The sequence below is a fragment of the Hemitrygon akajei genome, chromosome 20 (assembly GCF_048418815.1).
Source record: "Hemitrygon akajei chromosome 20, sHemAka1.3, whole genome shotgun sequence".
Classification (NCBI taxonomy): Eukaryota; Metazoa; Chordata; class Chondrichthyes; order Myliobatiformes; family Dasyatidae; genus Hemitrygon; species Hemitrygon akajei.
The window spans coordinates 31,883,173-31,901,665 of NC_133143.1; the positions used below are offsets into that span (position 1 = coordinate 31,883,173).

The 18,493-nt window shown below is 38.5% G+C and overlaps 1 protein-coding gene across 2 annotated transcripts in view; it reads left to right on the forward strand.

Annotated features, from left to right (window-relative positions):
* The window catches only part of pik3r4 (phosphoinositide-3-kinase, regulatory subunit 4), a 51,073-nt gene extending 40,618 nt beyond the window's left edge, over positions 1 to 10,455 (forward strand). For both annotated transcript variants that reach the window (XM_073024093.1, XM_073024094.1), the window contains 4 exons: positions 481 to 581; positions 1,281 to 1,369; positions 7,226 to 7,346; positions 8,973 to 10,455. In XM_073024093.1, coding sequence (XP_072880194.1) covers positions 481 to 581; positions 1,281 to 1,369; positions 7,226 to 7,346; positions 8,973 to 9,143 — 482 coding nt within the window. In that variant the 3' untranslated portion in view covers positions 9,144 to 10,455. The remainder of the gene's footprint in view (positions 1 to 480; positions 582 to 1,280; positions 1,370 to 7,225; positions 7,347 to 8,972) is intronic.
* The last annotated feature ends 8,038 nt before the right edge of the window (positions 10,456 to 18,493 follow it).

The window sequence follows — 18,493 nt, forward strand, 5'->3', positions numbered from 1 at the left end:
TTTCCATTGAATTTTCCAAAATGAATGTTAATAGAGTTTGAATCAGTTATTAAGACATGTACAGTATCTAATGTAAGATATTACTTATTTATAGACAGTAGAATTGCAAGGATAATCTTTTCTTCGCATCCCTCTCACATCTCTATCTCTGCCACAGTGGGTTCCCACAACATGCCAGCATGTCATCATAGGAACAAGATAGATACTGGTATACTTAATAGGGTGAAAAATGGAGCAATCTTTAGAGCTCATGTATTAAATACATAGAGCTACCTCATCAAAAATCTATGAATCATTTAATATTCAGTGACCTATTCCTAATAGTTAACCATAGTTAAAAAAGAAGTGATTAAACTTTACCTTTAAGGTGTGTTTTTCTCTTTAATTAATTCACTATTTGCAAAATTTCAAGCAAATACTTGCAATTCCTTATAGTGGCCAACGTACATTCTGAATATTTATTTTGACATTTCCCTTCAGCTGTGCAAGGAAATAATGAAGTTTCAATGTGGGACATGGAAACAGGGGACCGGCGATTCACTCTATGGGCCAGCAGTGCTCCACCTCTCTCTGAAATGCAGGTTTGAAGCTAGATCTTCAGTGCTTAGGATTCTTTGTTATCTATGTGGGGTTAGTAGCACCTTTGCTTCCGAGTCAGAAGACTGAGTTCAGAATCCGTTGTGACTATCAAATATACAGTAGGTTAATGCACTTTTGCATTACTAAGAAGATAGAGAAGACAGCATTTGTCAGGAAAGTGGTTGTGTTATTATTACACAAATAGTAATAATACAGAAAAAAAAATCTTCAGTATCATAAAGCAAAGATAGGCATAGTTTAATGGAAGTATATCATCCACTGAAAGCAGAGAGCCCTGGACAGATGCCTCAGAAAAAGTTAACTTAAAGGAGAACCAGCAGTATTGTATTCAGAATTTTTAAAAATACATTCCATAAGGTGTTTCAGGAGATTGTATGCAAGTGAGAGATCATTAGCTGGGAATAATATATTAGCATGGATAGGGAATTTGTTAACAGTCAGAGAAGAAGCAGTATGAGCCAGTCATTTTCAGTGAGTAACTAGGTAGGTGGAACAAGTAGGCTTGCTTTTAACCCTATTTTTTTACACACTTGAGAAAGATCTCATCTTGGGGTTTTTGAACTAGGAGCATTTTGGCCTCCACCACAGGGTACATCATTACAATCTTATAAAGATAAATTGTCCCTTTTTGTTGGTAACCAAAGCAAGTGCAAAGTCTAATTGATTACATTTCATTTTAGCCTTCAGCACATAGTGTTCATGGAATCTACTGCAGCCCAGCAGATGGAAATCCTCTGTTGCTAACAGCTGGATCAGACATGAGAATAAGGTATTGTAATTTTGTAGATCTTTAAGACCATAAGAATTAGGTCATTCAGGCCATTGAGTCTGCTCTGCCATTTGATCATGTCTGATTTTTCTGTCTCAACCCCATTCTCCTGTCTTCTTCCTGTAACCTCCAGCACCCTTACAAATCAAGAATCTGTCAACCGCCACTTTAAATATACTCAATGATTTGGCCTCCACAGCTATCTGTGGCAATGAATTCCACAGATTCACCACTCTCTAGCTAAAGAAGTTCCTTCTAATCTCTGTTCTGTGCCCCCTCTGGTGTTATAGACCCCTCCCCCCCACTATAGGACACATCCTCTGCATGTCCACGCTATCTAGGCCTTTTAATATTTGATAGCTTTTAAAGAGATCTCCCCTCATTCTTTCAGACTTCAGTGACTACATGCCCAGAGCCATCAAAAGATCCTCATATGTGAAGAGCATTATTTGATAATATCTGAAGCAGTATTTTTGGAATTAAATCTGATTTCCAAAATGCATAAAATAAAGGTTATAATCAGTATTGGTCTTGTAATTTAAAACTACTATGAAGTTTTTTTGTTTTGTTTTCCTAACAGGGATTACTATAGAAGGAGCAAAATCTTATATTTTTATTGGTGATATCAGTTTGCTTGATATAATTTTCGGAAGATTTAGAGTGTGTGACATATTTTATGCTTTTAATGATTCCACCATTTTGGAAATGGAATAGTCTTCTAATTTTTGTCTTGGTATTTGATAAAGCTATTTTCAAGTTTATTCATAGGGTTAGTTAAATGCAGGGTAAAACTCACTACTTACCAGTCTACCTACCTAGAGGAATCCTAACTGTAATAGTCTGATCAACACTAGGTGTAGGTTTATGCTGCTTGGAACCTGATTGAAAAAATTTGAACTATGTTGGCAGAGGTTGAAGGGGCAGGATTTCAAGGGTACTGTATATGTGTATTCCAGCTCACTGCCTTGTTTTATAAATTGTAAAGCTTTATTAATGATCTCTATTTTCCCATAGATTCCACTTCAAAGTAGCTAGCATTTCATATTTTGTAAATATTATATGAAGAAATGTATTGTTTGTAGTCAATTTAAAGAGATTCTTCAAATGATAGATAGATAGATAGATACTTTATTCATCCCCATGGGGAAATTCAACTTTTTTTCCAATGTCCCATACACTTGTTGTAGCAAAACTAATTACATACAATACTTAACTCAGTAAAAAAATATGATATGCATCTAAATCACCGTCTCAAAAAGCATTAATAATAGCTTTTAAAAAGTTCTTAAGTCCTGGCGGTAGAATTGTAAAACCTAATGGCATTGGGGAGTATTGACCTCTTCATCCTGTCTGAGGAGCATTGCATCGATAGTAACCTGTCACTGAAACTGCTTCTCTGTCTCTGGATGGTGCTATGTAGAGGATGTTCAGAGTTATCCATAATTGACCGTAGCCTACTCAGCGCCCTTCGCTCAGCTACCGATGTTAAACTCTCCAGTACTTTGCCCACGACAGAGCCCGCCTTCCTTACCAGCTTATTAAGACGTGAGGCGTCCCTCTTCTTAATGCTTCCTCCCCAACACGCCACCACAAAGAAAAGGGCGCTCTCCACAACTGACCTATAGAACATCTTCAGCATCTCACTACAGACATTGAATGACGCCAACCTTCTTAGGAAGTACATTCGACTCTGTGCCTTCCTGCACAAGGCATCTGTGTTGGCAGTCCAGTCAAGCTTCTCGTCTAACTGTACTCCCAGATACTTGTAGGTCTTAACCTGCTCCACACGTTCTCCATTAATGATCACTGGCTCCATATGGGGCCTAGATCTCCTAAAGTCCACCACCATCTCCTTGGTCTTGGTGATATTGAGACGCAGGTAGTTTGAGTTGCACCATATCACAAAGTCCTGTATCAGTTTCCTATACTCCTCCTCCTGTCCATTCCTGACACACCCCACTATGGCCGTGTCATCAGCGAACTTCTGCACATGGCAGGACTCTGAGTTATATTGGAAGTCTGATGTGTACAGGGTGAACAGGACCGGAGAGAGTACGGTTCCCTGCGGCGCCCCTGTGCTGCTGACCACCGTGTCAGACCTACAGTCTCCCAACCGCACATACTGAGGTCTATCTGTCAAGTAGTCCACTATCCAATCCACCATGTGAGAGTCTACTCCCATCTCCGTTAGTTTGTGCCTTAAGATCTTGGGCTGGATGGTGTTAAAGGCACTAGAGAAGTCAAGGAATGTAATCCTCACAGCACAACTGACCCCCTCTAGTGATTTGTGCAGCAAATACGTGATAGCATCCTCCACTCCCACCTTCTCCTTATATGCAAACTGAAGAGGATCCTGGGCGTGCCTGGTTTGTGGCCTCAGATTCTGTATTATCAGCCGCTCCATGGTCTTCATCATGTGCGACGTCAAGGCAACAGGTCTGAAGTCATTCAACTCCTTTGGTTGTGGTTTCTTCGGTTCTTCGGTATCATCTTGACGATAATGAGCAGTAATAGTCCTGCTGGTACTTTGATTGCATTACTGCCTCTTAATTTACACCCGCAGTCCATATTTTGCTCATCTGTCTTTAATTTTCATCTTTGTTTTCCAAATGTTCATATACAGGCAATTCAATTTAATTGGACCATTGGTTAATCAGGGTAGCCACTTATTTGATACAATTCTTAAAAAGCAAAAAAAAAATCAGAAAAATAGCCAGGATTTACTTTGTTTATTTGGGACATTATGCTGCTTAATTCAAGCAAGAGACTTTTTGAGCAGATTTTAACTAGCATAAGTTGTGCGTGCTTGTATGGCCATTAGGCGCTACACCTTGCTTAGAGCAAACAATTTTCAAATAGTGTCAGTGACGTGTTTATTTTCAAAAAGCAGTGATCTTTGTCACTGATAGTTGGCTAGAAATAAGCAGTAAGACCATTCTGATCTGTCTTGCTTATTGCTATTTCAAGCATTCAGTCTTGGAGATGCCAGAAACAGGTCGGGAGTGAAAATGAACAATTTCACTACTTCTAGTAAGGAACCATGCAGAATTTGAAGGTATAATCATACAAGCATTGCGTAAAGCTGTACTTCCAGTCAAGATGGCGCCTGCATACAGCGTGGCCAAGGTCAACATCATCTGGATAGACCACAGAACTATTTATTTCACTTCTTTTATGTCTGTTTTATTTCATTTTAAATTTGGTTTCCGAACTGTTGGAGCCTGTGATTTGCAGTTTAGAGATCATTTAGGTCATTTAGATTTAGAGATCAGAGATCAGCACTCTGCAGTCCCCAATAAGATAGTGGGAGGCAGAGGCCGCAAGCATGAGCCACATGACGAGGATGTTGTGTGGGGGAGATTAAACGTTCCATTGTTCACTGATTAAAGTGACGAGTGAGATTGAAACATCGAGGCCAATGGAAGGTTGAGCACCGGCTGCTTGCCTTTTGATCGCTGGTAGGATCCCTCTGCTCTTGGAGAGGGAAGACTGTGTGGCCTGCCACTGTGTCTGAGGTTTTCTGCAGTTTGGATATGGATATGGACTTGGACTACGGACAGTGGACTTTTATCAGTCTTACAGTTCATTTACATTCTGTGTTTTTTGGTCAATCTTTTGTTTGAGCGGGGAAGGGGGATTTGCAGGTTGATATTCCTGTTCCATTTTTGTTTTCTTGTTTTTTGTGTGGGGAGGGGGAATTTAGGCATTGATGATTGTGCTGCCATTCTTTTCTTTCTTGGTTTTATGGCTATCTATCTGGAGAAGACCAAGGTCATAGATGGGTACTTTGAACCTTTGAACCTTTGAATCATTGCTTAATAACATTTTAGCCATGTTGCTGATAGAGCATTTAAAATTATAGTCAGGGAATTTTCAACCATCTGCCAAACCAAACTAATTTGCACTTTGTACAATTCTGGCAAATATTTTTTGACTTTCCGCTCAGTTATAGCATTTCTGCTGCTTGAAGCATTGACTTCTGTCCAGAGTATGATTCCGTCATATTGATGGCTGTCTAACATCAATAGCATCTCTTTGTGTAAACTTTGGGTGTGGTAAAAATTATTTTGATTTGTTTTATTTAGCAGTATAGTTGTATATACATCATTGTTTACCTTTAAAACTGAAGTGCGTGCTATTCCGGTGTCAAATCATGGGTGGTCATAGACTTTCCCAACAGAACAGCATAAGTTTCCAGTCTCAAACAAGAGAAAGTCTCTGGATGCTGGAAATCTAAGCAACACAAACTCAGCAGGCCAGGCAGCATCTGTGGGAAAGAGTACTGTGGATGTTTCGAGACTGGAGGGAAAAAAGATGAGGAGTAGATTTAAAAGGTGTGAGGAGGAGAGGGAGAAACACAAGGTGATAGGTGAAACCGGGAGGGGTGAAGCAAAGTGGTGGAAAGTTGATTGGTGAAAGAGATAGAGGACTGGAGAAGAGGGAGTCTAATAGGAGAGGACAGAAGGTTATATTGAAAGAAAAGGGGGAGGAGGAGCACCAGAGGGAGGTGATAGGCAGGCAAGGAGATAAGGTGAGAAAGAGGAAGGGGAATGGTAAAGAAGGGAGGTAGGGGGCATTATTGGAAGTTCCAGAAATCTAGGTTCATGCCATCAGGTTGGAGGCTACCCAGACAGAATACAAGGGTGTTGTTCCTCCAACCTGAGTGTGGCCTCATCACGATAGTAGAGGAGGCCATCGATTGAGATATTGGAATGGGAAGTAGAATTAAAAAGAGTGGCCACTGGGAGATCTCATTTCTTCTGGTGGATGGAGCGTAGGTGCTCAGCGAAGCAGTCTCCCTATCTACATTGGGTGTCACCGATATACAGGAGGTCACATCAGGAGCACTGGACACAGTAAATGACCCCAACAGACTCACAGGTGAAGTGTTGCCTCACCTGGAAGGACTGTTTGGGGCCCTGAATGATAGTGAGGGAGGAGATGTAGGGGCAGGTGCAGCACTTGTTATGCTTGCAAGGATAAGTGCCAGGAGGGAGATCAGCGGGGAGAACCAGATGAACGAGGGAGTCGCCTAGGGAGCAATCCCTGCAGACAGTAGAAGTGGCGGGATCCTGTTCGAGATGGTGGAAGTTACGGAGAATTATGTGCTGGGAGCAGAGACTGATAGGGTGGTGGGTGAATACAAGAAGAACCATATCCCTGGTAGGGTGGCGGGAGAATGAGGTGAGAGCAAATGTGCATACAATGGAAGAGGTGTGTTTGAGGGCAGCGTTGATGGTGGAGGAAGGGAAGTACTTTTCTTTGAAAAAGGAGGACATGTTCCAGTCTAATCAGTTCACTAATAAAAACACATGCATGCTTCCAACAGAGGTTGCTGATAAGCATGATGCATAGCAGATTTCTGTTTTCTGTATCTGAAATGTAATCTAGTGCTTTCTGTGTTGCTCCATAAAGGCAGCTAACTCAACAGAACTACCTTAGTAGCTTCTGATTTTAAGTTTCTAGAGACTTGAGTACAATAGAGGTGCCACATTTTCAGAGGCTATCTGTCATAAGGGGTGTTAAACTGAGTCCCAGTCTAGCCCTTCAGGGATAAAGATTGCAATGGTATTATTTTGATGGAGTAATGTACTAGTCAACATTAAATAATCCCTCAACCAATATCAAAATATTGTTTATTATCACAGTGTTGTGTCCATTATCATGTAACTAATTACACTTCATTGGGTACAGATCACTATGAGGTGTTCTTAAGTTGCAGATGGCACTATGGAAATGCATCTTTTATTTCTTTCCATGGACTCTAGACTCAATTTTGTTACAGTTCCACTCTAGCCACTAAAACAATTGCAATTAATGTTAATTGTTAATTTAATTGTACTTCTTTTCATGCAGATTCTGGGATTTGGCATATCCTGAGAGATCATATATTGTTGTAGGAGGTGCAAATGACGCTCTGCATTGTCCATCTGTTTCATACTATAGAAAGATCATTGAAGGGACTGAGGTTGTACAGGTAGGCTTTGTAAACATCCGAAGATCTTTAACTTCTGTTTCACACTTCAAGTGTTTGCACACTTTCTGTTAATGTGTGCAAAGGTAGCTTTTGTGCTGGATTTTAGGTGTTTGTGACATAAAAAGCCAACATCTAGTTAATTCTTAACCTCAATTAACTGTTTCTAAACACAACTTTAGAGCAAGTACATTAGTCAAGATGGCTTTTTTTATATGAAGCTGCAAAATGTTGTGAGTACTTAAGATCAGGAAACCTCCAAAGAAACAAATCAATCAGCTTTCAATTTGATTTCAAGACTCCTCTTCGCCAAAACAAAGTGAATATGAAGAGCATTTAAAAACATTTGGATGAAGGAATGACAGCAGGGAAAAGATAATAACACCCTTCACAGATGTGCTGTGAACATTCCATAATATGCTTTTAAACACAAACTATGAAGTGATTATTGGAAAACTGGAAATCCTTAGATACCTCAGCTGATGTTAGCATAACACAAAAGGAGGCATAATGGGGGGGGGGGAGGGAGGTGGAAGAACCAATAAAATATATGTTTTCTAGGATTGTGATTTTGACCACTAGGTCATTCCAAAGCAGTGCACTAGATTCTGGAAGAACTTTGTAAGTAAGTTGGCATCTGTGGAGGGAATGAACAGTTAACATCTATGGTTGAGACCCTTCATCTGATGAAAAAACAGAGATGAAATAAACCTAATTAAAATTCCATTATACACATCTCTTGAAGAAGAAATTCCTTTCTGACAAGCTGAACAAACTTTTTGGTTGATGACAGATTTATTATTTCCAGCTTTTATTTTTATTTTCTATATTTTCTTTGGTTTAATTGGAAGTAACCAAGACTCTCTTCCATATGCCACTTCTTGAATAAATATAATAGCTAAGTGTAATGTGCTCCATCAGATGTTTGTAAAAGATCTGAATGTTAACAAGAACCAGAGGAGCTCAAATCAGTCCACAGCTAAGAAGATATTGACTGCAGGACTCAGTTAATAAAAGGCAAAATGCTAGGAACTTTCAGCAGATCAGACAGCATTCCATGCTCAGGGAAAAAAGAGTTTCTGGTCATTGACCCCATACTTTACTGTTATTTTAGATTTTGAGCATTTTTAAAATTCTGTTTTTCTTAACTGTGATAATTTGATTATCAAATATCTTTACATTAGAACAGTGATTTTCCTTCGGAACTGGAAGCCCTAACAGTCTGAAAAATTCTGTAAAAATGCAAACTCTGCACCCCCTCCCCCCCGCTTTACACTGTCATATATTAAGTTTTAACTGTTAAGATTACTTGAGATTCTTGAGGCTTTTCGCAGATTTTTGCGAAATTACCTTTCCAGTGATGTATCTTTTTAAATTGATTTTAAATTTTGGATACCAGAAGATTAAAATAATCAAGGAGTTGTCTTTTAACTTGTGTACTTTGCTTAAATATAACCCTGGTTTATGACACTTTTCTATAGTCTAAAATACTAATTTTTTTTTTAAAGTTAGTTAAATTGGAGTAACTATTTTTTCTTTTTATAGAAATAACATTTCTGAATAATATTGTACTTGACCTTCAGAATTTTAGTTTCAATTAAATGAGAGCATCAATTTTTGTTTTGAAAGGAAATTCACAGCAAGCAGAAGGTTGGATCATCAGAAGATGTGCCTCGCAGAGGTCCTGAATCTCTCCCAGTTGGACACCATGATATTATCACAGACCTTGCTGCTTTCCAAACCACTCAGGGCTTTATTGTAACTGCTTCACGAGATGGGATTGTCAAAGTTTGGAAGTAAAAGTGGCAGATGTATTGAAGAGAATTTTAAATCAACTTGTATTAATACATTTGTTTGCAATATGAAGGTTGGGAAATGATGCAGGAAATTATTGGTTCATGAAAATAAAAGTCTAATATGTATAATGTTTTATGATAAAGAGCATGTTTGCATTTTCAAATAATTCAGCCTTGACAACCTAATGGCATTGGAACTCCAGGAAATGACTGCATATATTGTTTCACAATCCAGAGTATTTGACTATGCAGTTATAAGCTTGAAATGTATTCTCTCCATTCTGCATGTGTGTAAAGAATTCAAACTCACTGTTTGAACTTTATTAATATAAAAATGTGTATAATGTTTTAAATTCAGATTTATGACAATTCCAAATAATTTCACTATTTCATTCAGGAGCACTTTAGAATTTAAAAGAGAATATAACTTTAAGTAAATTATATTAATATTTTTGGGCACCTTTGGAGGGGTGAAATGTCCTTTATGGATTTCCTTACTTGTCAGCATAATTCTATGAGGGAGACCTCTTGGCAGTAGATATGCTTGAAATCATTAAAAGTAAACTCTTTCAATATATGCAGCATTTTTCTTTTGCTTTGAGATATTTTGATAGTTTTGAAATAAAATGTAGAAATACTGGTATATTAGCTCAAGTGGAAGAAGTACTTGAGCAGCAGTTTATTACAAGGTTGGTGACCGCAATGAAATCCAAGTTTTACAGTGCATTTACACTGAGACCCCACTATATGGACCATCAAATGGGAATACACAGAGCTCCTCTACAGAGATTTGTATTCAGTTAAACTAAAATTAATTTTCAAATAACATAAATGTTAGCACTGTGGAAACAGTAGACATATATCTAGAACTGGTTGTCTAAGTTGACCAGGGTGTTTTCTAAAGAAGTTGATTTAGAAATGCATCTAGTTTGTCTGAAGGCAACAGCTCAAAAAACCACAGCAAAGACAAAAGTAATCTTTATCCAAAATGTGCATTTTTCTTTTGCTTTGTGACATGTTGATAGTTTTGGGAAAAAGGTAGAAATACTGGCATATTAGCTCAAGTGGAAGATCATTATTGGTGAAATAAATTCCTTTAATATTTAAACTGTTCTAATAAAAAACTATAAGGAGATAAGAGTATAATATAGTAAAGTATCAGGATTTGTTGGAATCAGTTGGTTTGTTAGTATATTCCCTAATTTGGTAAAGATAGAAAAATGTTGTCAACGCTGGACATATTATTAGAATTATTTTAAACTTTTGGCTTCTGGAATTTGGATTATATACAAAGTAAAGCAGTTTTGTCAACCTCCTGGCATGAAGTGTTATTTTTGTCAAGCAAATAAGATATACAAAAAGGTGAATAGTTTAAGTTGCTGCCAGCTGTTTTCCTGCTACTTAACTGATTATGACATGAAAGTATGTGCTGCATAGAAGACTGCATCTGGGTAATAAATGATATGAAACTACAATACATTGGTACCCCACTTAGTACTACCTTACGGAATGATGATCCATTATTGCACTCTTCATCTGGGGTATGAAAGTATATTTACTAACAAAAATTTAAGTATTTTTTAAAACTTAGAACTTTGCTGAATGTGCATTGCATCAATGATATTTTGACAACAACTTTTAATTAGAAGTCTTATTCAGAGAATTGCATCCTGATTGCTAATTGAGGGTATCAATGTAGTCTCAAATTAGAAAATAGTAGTAGCTATCAAGGAAAGAGTGGAAGTATTGGCTGAAGAATGAGTTGTCAAGATCCTCTGAGCTGGTGTGAGGATTAAACAAGTGGAAAATAGTTCACTGTTCAAAAGATTAAAATGAATAAAGGGATGAATAGAATTGAAAGAAAACCCATTTTTAGAAATTCTCAATTTAATTTGATGTACTAATAACCACTAATTTGTACACTGATACCATAAGACAAAGGAACAGAATGAGGCTATTTGGCCTGTCAAGTCTTGTTATCCCTCTCAAACCCATTCTCCTGCCTTCTCCCCATCACCTTTGACACACTTACAAATCAAGAGCCTATTAACCTCTGCTTTAAATATCCCCCCCCCCCCCAAGAGGACCGTATCCTTGTAGAGTTTGGAGACTTGCATGCCCCAGTGCCCTGGAAAGCTATTGGAGCTTTATGCTTTGGCTCTTGGTCGGGTCACCAATGCCGAACAGGTCAAAGGTAGAGGCCAGACTAAGTCTGCTGGTCTCCTCGGTTTGGGAGTTCATCTCAGGGCTGACGACACTGACTGGTAAAACAAAAATGTTACGGAAACAGCAATGAATTCCATAGATTCACGATCCTATTTTGAGGCTGTGCCCTCTGGTCTATCTAGACCTTTCAATATTCGATAAGGTTCACTGAGATTTTCCCTCATTGTTCTAAACTCCAGTGAGTACAGACCCAGTCATTAAACTCTATATGTGAACCCTTTTATTCCTGGGATCTATATCATGAATCTTTCCAGACTGTCTCCAATGTCTTCCTTTCTTAAATAAGAGGACCAAAACTGCTCATAGTACTCCCAAGTGCCTTATAAAGCCTCAGTATTACATTGTTGTTTTTATATTCTAGTCCTCCTAAATTGAACACTAATATTGCATTTTCCTTCCTCATCACCAACTCAACCTTCAAGCTGACCTTCAGGGACTCCTGCACGAGGACTCCCAAGTACCTATGCGCATATGATTTCTGAACTTTATCCCTGATGGAAAATAGTTTATGCCTTTATTCATTTTACAGAATGCAAGACCATATTCTGCCGTACATTATACTTCATTTGCCTCTTTGCCCGTTGTCCTAACCAAAGTCCATCCTTCTTCAACACTACCTCCCCTCCACCTATCTTTGTATTGTCCACAAAGCCATTATTTCTGTCATCCAAATTGTTAACATACTGTATAATGTGAAAAGTGATCCCAACACCACTACTCATCAGCAGCCAACCAGAAAAGGCACCCTTTATTCCCACTCTGCTCCTGCCAGCATCCGTGCTAGTATCTTCCCTGCAATACAGTGGGATCTTGTTTAGCCACCTTGTGTGTGGAATCTTGTCAAAGGATTTCTGAAAATCCAAGGAAATAAAATCCGCTGACTCTCCTTTGTCTATCCTGACTGTTATTTTCTCCAAGAGTTCCCCTTAAGGCAACCACACTGACTTTGGGTTATTTTGTCATGTGCTTCCAAGTACCCTGAAATCTCAACATCTTCCCAACCACTGAGATCAGGCTAACTGGCCTATAATTTCCTTTAGACTCCCTCCCTTCTTTGAACAGTGGAGTTACATTTGCAATTTTTCAGTCTGCAGACCACAGTGATTTTTGAGAGATCACTACTAATGCCTCCACAATCTCTTCAGATACCTCTTTAAGAACCTTATAATGTCTCAGCATTACATCTTACTTTTATATTCTAGTTCTCTCAAAATTAATGTTAATGTTGCATTTGCCTTCGGGGCATGCACTTTAACGAAAGATTGGACAAATTTGGGTTGTTTTCACTGGAGCAGCGGAGGCTGAGGGGAGATCTGATGGAAGCTTATAATATTATGAGGGGTATAGATAGAGTAGACAGACTGCATCTTTTTCCAAGGGATGAACTGTTTAATACCAGAAGATATTTTAAAGGAGATGTCAGGGACATTAGGACAGCATGTGTCCTTTGTTTCATGGAATCCTCATTAACCCCTTCTGTACTAGATGCAGCGATTCAGATTGATGGATTTACTACACACCGTCAGGATAGATCTATGGTCCTTCAAAAGCAGAGGTGGAGGAATATGCCTCATGATCAACAATTCTTGGTGCACAAATATATCAGTGCTGTCCCAATTCTGCTCACCAGACCTAGAATATCTTGCAGTTAAATGCTGTCCATTTTACCTACCACAGAAGGTTTCCAGGATCACTTTGGTAGCGCATACATTCCACCTCAGGCCAAAGTCAATCAGGCTTTAGATAACCTGAGCAATGGGTTCAACATGCACAAAATAGCACACCCTAATGCCTTCACCATTGTTTTGAGGGATTTTAACCAGGCCAGTCTGAAAAAATCACTAAGCAATTACCGTCAACAGATCATCTGCAATACCAGAGGAAACAACACATTAGACCATTGTTACACCACCATCAATGATGCCTACTGTGCGTTTCCATGCCCTCACTTTGGGAAGTCTGATCACCTAGCTGTACTTCTGCTCCCTGAGTATAGGCAGAGACTGTGGACTGCAGCACCAGCAGTGAGGACCAGGAAGGTTTGGACAAGGGAAGCACAAGCATGCCTACAGGACTGCTTTGCATTGGTGGAATGGACTGTATTCAGGGATTCATCTTCGACTCTGGATGAATATGCTGCAGTTGTTACTACTTCATTATGACCTGTGTGGATGAGTGTGTACTTACAAAGACTTACTGTACATTCTCAAACCAAAAGCCGTGGATGAACCAGGAGGTACATCGTCTGCTGAAGGCTAGATCTGTGGCATTCAAGGCTGGTGACCCAGGTGTGCACCAGAGAACTTCTGGAAGGATATTTCAAGGGCAAAGAGACCATTTTGAATGAGGTTGGAGGGGACATTGGATGTACAACAACTCTGGCAGGGTTTACAAGACATTACTTCCTACAAAATGAAACCCAATAGCATGAATGGCAGCAATGCTTCACTACCAGATGAACTCAATGCCTTCCATGCCCACTTTGAAAGGGAGAATATAACTAAAGCTGCAAAGATCCCTGCTGCACCTGATGACCCTGTGATCTCTGTCTCAGAGGCCGATGTTAGGCTGTCTTTAAAGAGGGTGAACCCTTACAAGGCTGAAGGTCCTGATGGAGTACCTGGTAAGGATCTGAAAACTTGTGCCAACCAGCTGGTGGGACTATTCAAGGACATTTTCAACCTCTCACTGTTAGGGCAAAAGTTCCCACTTGCTTCAAAAAGGTAACAATGCAATCTCAATGGCTCTCCACACGGCTTTAGACCACCTGGACAATACAAACACCTATGTCAGGATGCTATTCATCGGCTATTAAGGACCTCCAGCACCCAGGCATACCCTTTTCTTAATGTTATCATCAGGTAGGAGGTACAGAAGGCTGAAGGCACACACTCAGCGATTCAGGAACAGCTTCTTCCCCTCTGCCATCCGATTCCTAAATGGACATTGAACCCATGAACACTACCTCACTTTTTAAATATATGTTATTTCTGTTATGCATGATTTTTAATCTGTTCAATATATGTATACTGTAATTGATTTGTTTATTTTTTTCTTCTTTTTCTATATTATGTGTTGCATTGAACTGATGCTGCTAAGTTAACAAATTTCACAACACATGCTGCTGATAATAAACCTGATTCTGATTCTGATTCTGAGAGGCAAGCTTTTTACACACAGAATGGCGGGTGCCTGGAATGCACTGCCCGGGAGGTGGTAGAGACGGATATTAGGAACTTTTAAGAGATGTTTAGATAGTCACATGAATGTGAGGGAAATGGAGGGATATGGACATTTTGCAGGCATAAGAGATTAGTTTAGTTGGCCATTTGGTTACTAATTTACAGTGTGAGCCGAAATGCTTGTTTCTGTTCTGTACTGTTCTATGTTCTAACCCTGGGGTGGAGTCCATCTGACCCAGGTGACTTATCTACCTTCAGACCTCTCGGCTTCCCAAGCGCCTCCTCCTCAGTAGTAGCAACTAACCTCGGTTCTTCCCCCGACAATCTCGAACTTTGGCATACTGCTGGTGTCTTCCACAGTGAAGAATGACGCTATTAACCAGAACCTTCTGCTGTTTTTGTTGATTTCATTGTGGAAGAAATAATGGCAATAAATTGGGACTCATCAGCAGTTTAAGTTTATCCTATGAGTAATGCAAGTTCCATTAAGGTTATTTTCATTTTCAGAGAACTACATTCATTTGCATCTTTATTATCGGAAATTAGTTATAATTCCAGTTTAGCATCATGGGATTGCACTGAAAATGACCAAGGATTATTGCACTTTGGTGAATTTGGTTTGGTTTGCTTATATACCACAAATATGGCCAAGAAGTTAATATTGATACCAAAAAAAATCATTAGTTTTACCTTTTATCTGATTGCCTGGACCATTTGTTTTAAAAAATAATGATGAAATGTTTATTTTAATCAATGTATAAATTGGGAGTGAGAATGCAACAATTCCCATTTCAGTAAACTACTGTATATCAGTATCAAGCACTTCAATGATATTGGATCCAAGATGAAATATCTTGATTATATTCCAAAATTGTTGCTGAACATCTGCAAAGAGTATCTGGCATTTCATTGGTAGTAGTTTTCCTTAGCTCTGATTCCAGTCATATTTTGTCCTTTTTTGGCAAAATTAATAGCTTAATTTTGATTGTTCTGAATATGGAAATATTTTCTTCTGTAAATCAAGAACAGAGTGAAAACTGGAGTATTGCTTTGAATTTGGTTAATGCGTTAAAGAAGAGGAATACTTTCGCAATCTGCAAACTGTTGAGTTGATGGAAATGGATTGAAAATATCTGTTAAATACAATGATCTGTAAGATGTAATGGAGTAATTTTAGGCGCCCTGGCAGCTCAAGAAACCCAGATTCAATTTCGGATGACACTGAAGCTGGTTGGATCCTAGGACACAATCCTGCAGGGGTAGGATAATTAACTTTCTACAACACAGCTATCTTTCTTTGTGTGAAGTATGAATCCAGCCAATAAATTTTTTACCCTTTTGTACTCATGATATCAGCTTTACCAAGGCTGATGACTAGTTAATGCTGATTTGATGTCAAGGCCAGTCATTCTCCCCTCACCTCTACAGTTCAGCATTTTGGTGTGTGACAGGTCTGTTCTGACAGTAAGACAAGAGATACCCAAGGATTGCGGTGGAAAAGCGTAGAACATTGTCTATAAGATAGAATTCTGTGAATATTACTCTATTAGGTTGTTGCTTGATTAGTCTTTGCAGCAGCTATCTCTGTATAGATATGAGCCTCTAGATGTTTGTGATGAAGTCCTTATAAGGCCAAGAGCACTTCACTGCACCTTAATTTGGTATGTTGGTTTATGCTGGGTGGTCAGTATAGCTTTATTAATTTTCTCTGTTTAAACCCAATGGTGCACTGAGAGGATTACTCAGCCACTTCAGGGGAACCTTTAAGGTTTAATCTAAGGAGGATTCTGGAGTCGCATGTAGATCTGACATTAAAAATGGAACATATTTTCATTATAATCTTTCTTGGTTGATTTAATTCTGTCTGCACTTGCTCCTCCCCATTTTGTTCTACCCAGATGACTCCTAACACAATGGATATTTTTTGCACCTATAAGAAAAGGTGACGAGTATTGAGGGTTGGAAATGCTAGGCATGGGCATCAGTTAGGGCAAGGTGCAGTAGGGAGCACATTATAACAAAGATTCACTGTATATGAAAATCATTTCACAATGCAATAAGGACTGATTTGAAAAGGAATGAGTAAATATGGGTTGAAAAGCAAGGGAATCATCATCCATGTTCTCTGAGTGTATCCTTAGGACCAAACTGTTTTTCACTTATTTTACACCTTTTGTTGATCAAAAAAGTATTTGCCAACATACAGGTTGAAAGATGGTATCAAATGGTATGGAAAAATAATATAAAGGTGGACAGATGCAATAAGAGGAATTCTTGTATCAACCATGCATTGAGTGAATAATAGTTGCTCTGCAGCCTTTGTTCAGCATCTTAGTCTTGTTTAAAAGCAAGTGGATATGAATAGATCTGCTGACTTTTAAATAGAGGGTTTTTCTGTTATTTTTGTAGAATAATCAAAGTAGAGTGGAAAACTAATCAGACTAAGGAGATTTCAAAGGTTTAAAAGCTGGAAGCAATATTACAAAGTTGTACTGGTATACTTGAACATCTTCTTGTAATATTTTGAATGTAATCACTTTATCAAATAATTTAACATTAACCAGCAAATTAACATTAAACAGAACATTGCAGGAAGCTCTGGTACATTCCTGCAAATGAGCATTTCTTCCAGCAGAAATAATGGTTCTTTTTAATCACTTGCATTCCACACATTTATGCCAAATTAGGAATTTTAATGGACTTGGAAATGGAATCTCATGTTTGATATCAAGCATGATTTATTATGATGTATTTATCAATAAAGCATTGAATTTGAAAAAGTGATCTTAAATACAGCCCCACACAAATCGATTGAAAGTGATTTGCATGTTTCATGTGGTGCAAAATATATAGTTATTATTTTTTAAATTGAAATTTTATGAATTGTACATCTTTCTTTTATACCTGAACTTTGGACTGAGGAAAAATATTCCTTCTGAGCTTCAGGAAATTCCAGTAACCAGCTAGCTAAGATTTGCAAGCATATGGGATATTGCTCTACTTTTGCCCATACTTAGCTGATATTACTGTTCTTAGTTATCCTGTGATAACTGTCAGCATTTACCCTTTAATTCTAAGTATTGAAATATTGTGTATAACTGTTCTTTTTCTGTATAGCCTAATAGATTACATTTTGCCTGCATGAGGAACATAAAATATTTCCATTACTTGGCTAACTATACAACATTTCCAACTTCTTTTAGCTTCAGATGTAATATTTCAAATTATGATCTTTCTGTGAATTCAATACGTTGCTGTTTCAGTTGGATTATCTCATATTTATTGTTGGAAATTCTCTGACATTTCTGCTGTGTTTTGCTATGAAATATTCTTTACTGGATTTTCCGCCTTCTTTCTTGAACTGTTCATTATCACTGCCCTAACCAACAGAAGTGAAAAGTTCTTCCAGCTGTCTTTTTCTGGCAAGTGGTTGCTCAGGTTTTTCAACTAGGATTTTGTGGTTCTTTGTTGTGTTTTCAGGCAACCTCATTACCCCAGTTTAGCTTGCCACCTCGATCTAATTACTATTCTGGTGATGGAAATGACTTTGTTATGAAACAGCAAGGCCTTTGACAAAGTTCCACATGGAAGGTTAGTTAAGAAGGTTCAGTTGTTAGGTATTAATGCTGGAGTAATAAAATGGATTCAACAGTGGCTAGATGGGAGATGCCAGAGAGTAGTGGTGGATAATTGTTTATCGGGATGGAGGCCGGTGACTAGCGGGGTGCCTGAGGGATCTGTTTTGGGCCCAATGTTGTTTGTAATATACATAAATGATCTGGATGATGGGGTGGTAAATTGGATTAGTAAGTATGCCGATGATACTAAGGTAGGAGGTGTTGTGGATAATGAGGTTGGTTTTCAAAGCTTGCAGGGAGATTTATGCTGGTTAGAAGAATGGGCTGAACGTTGGCAGATAGAGTTTAATGCTGAGAAGTGTGAGGTT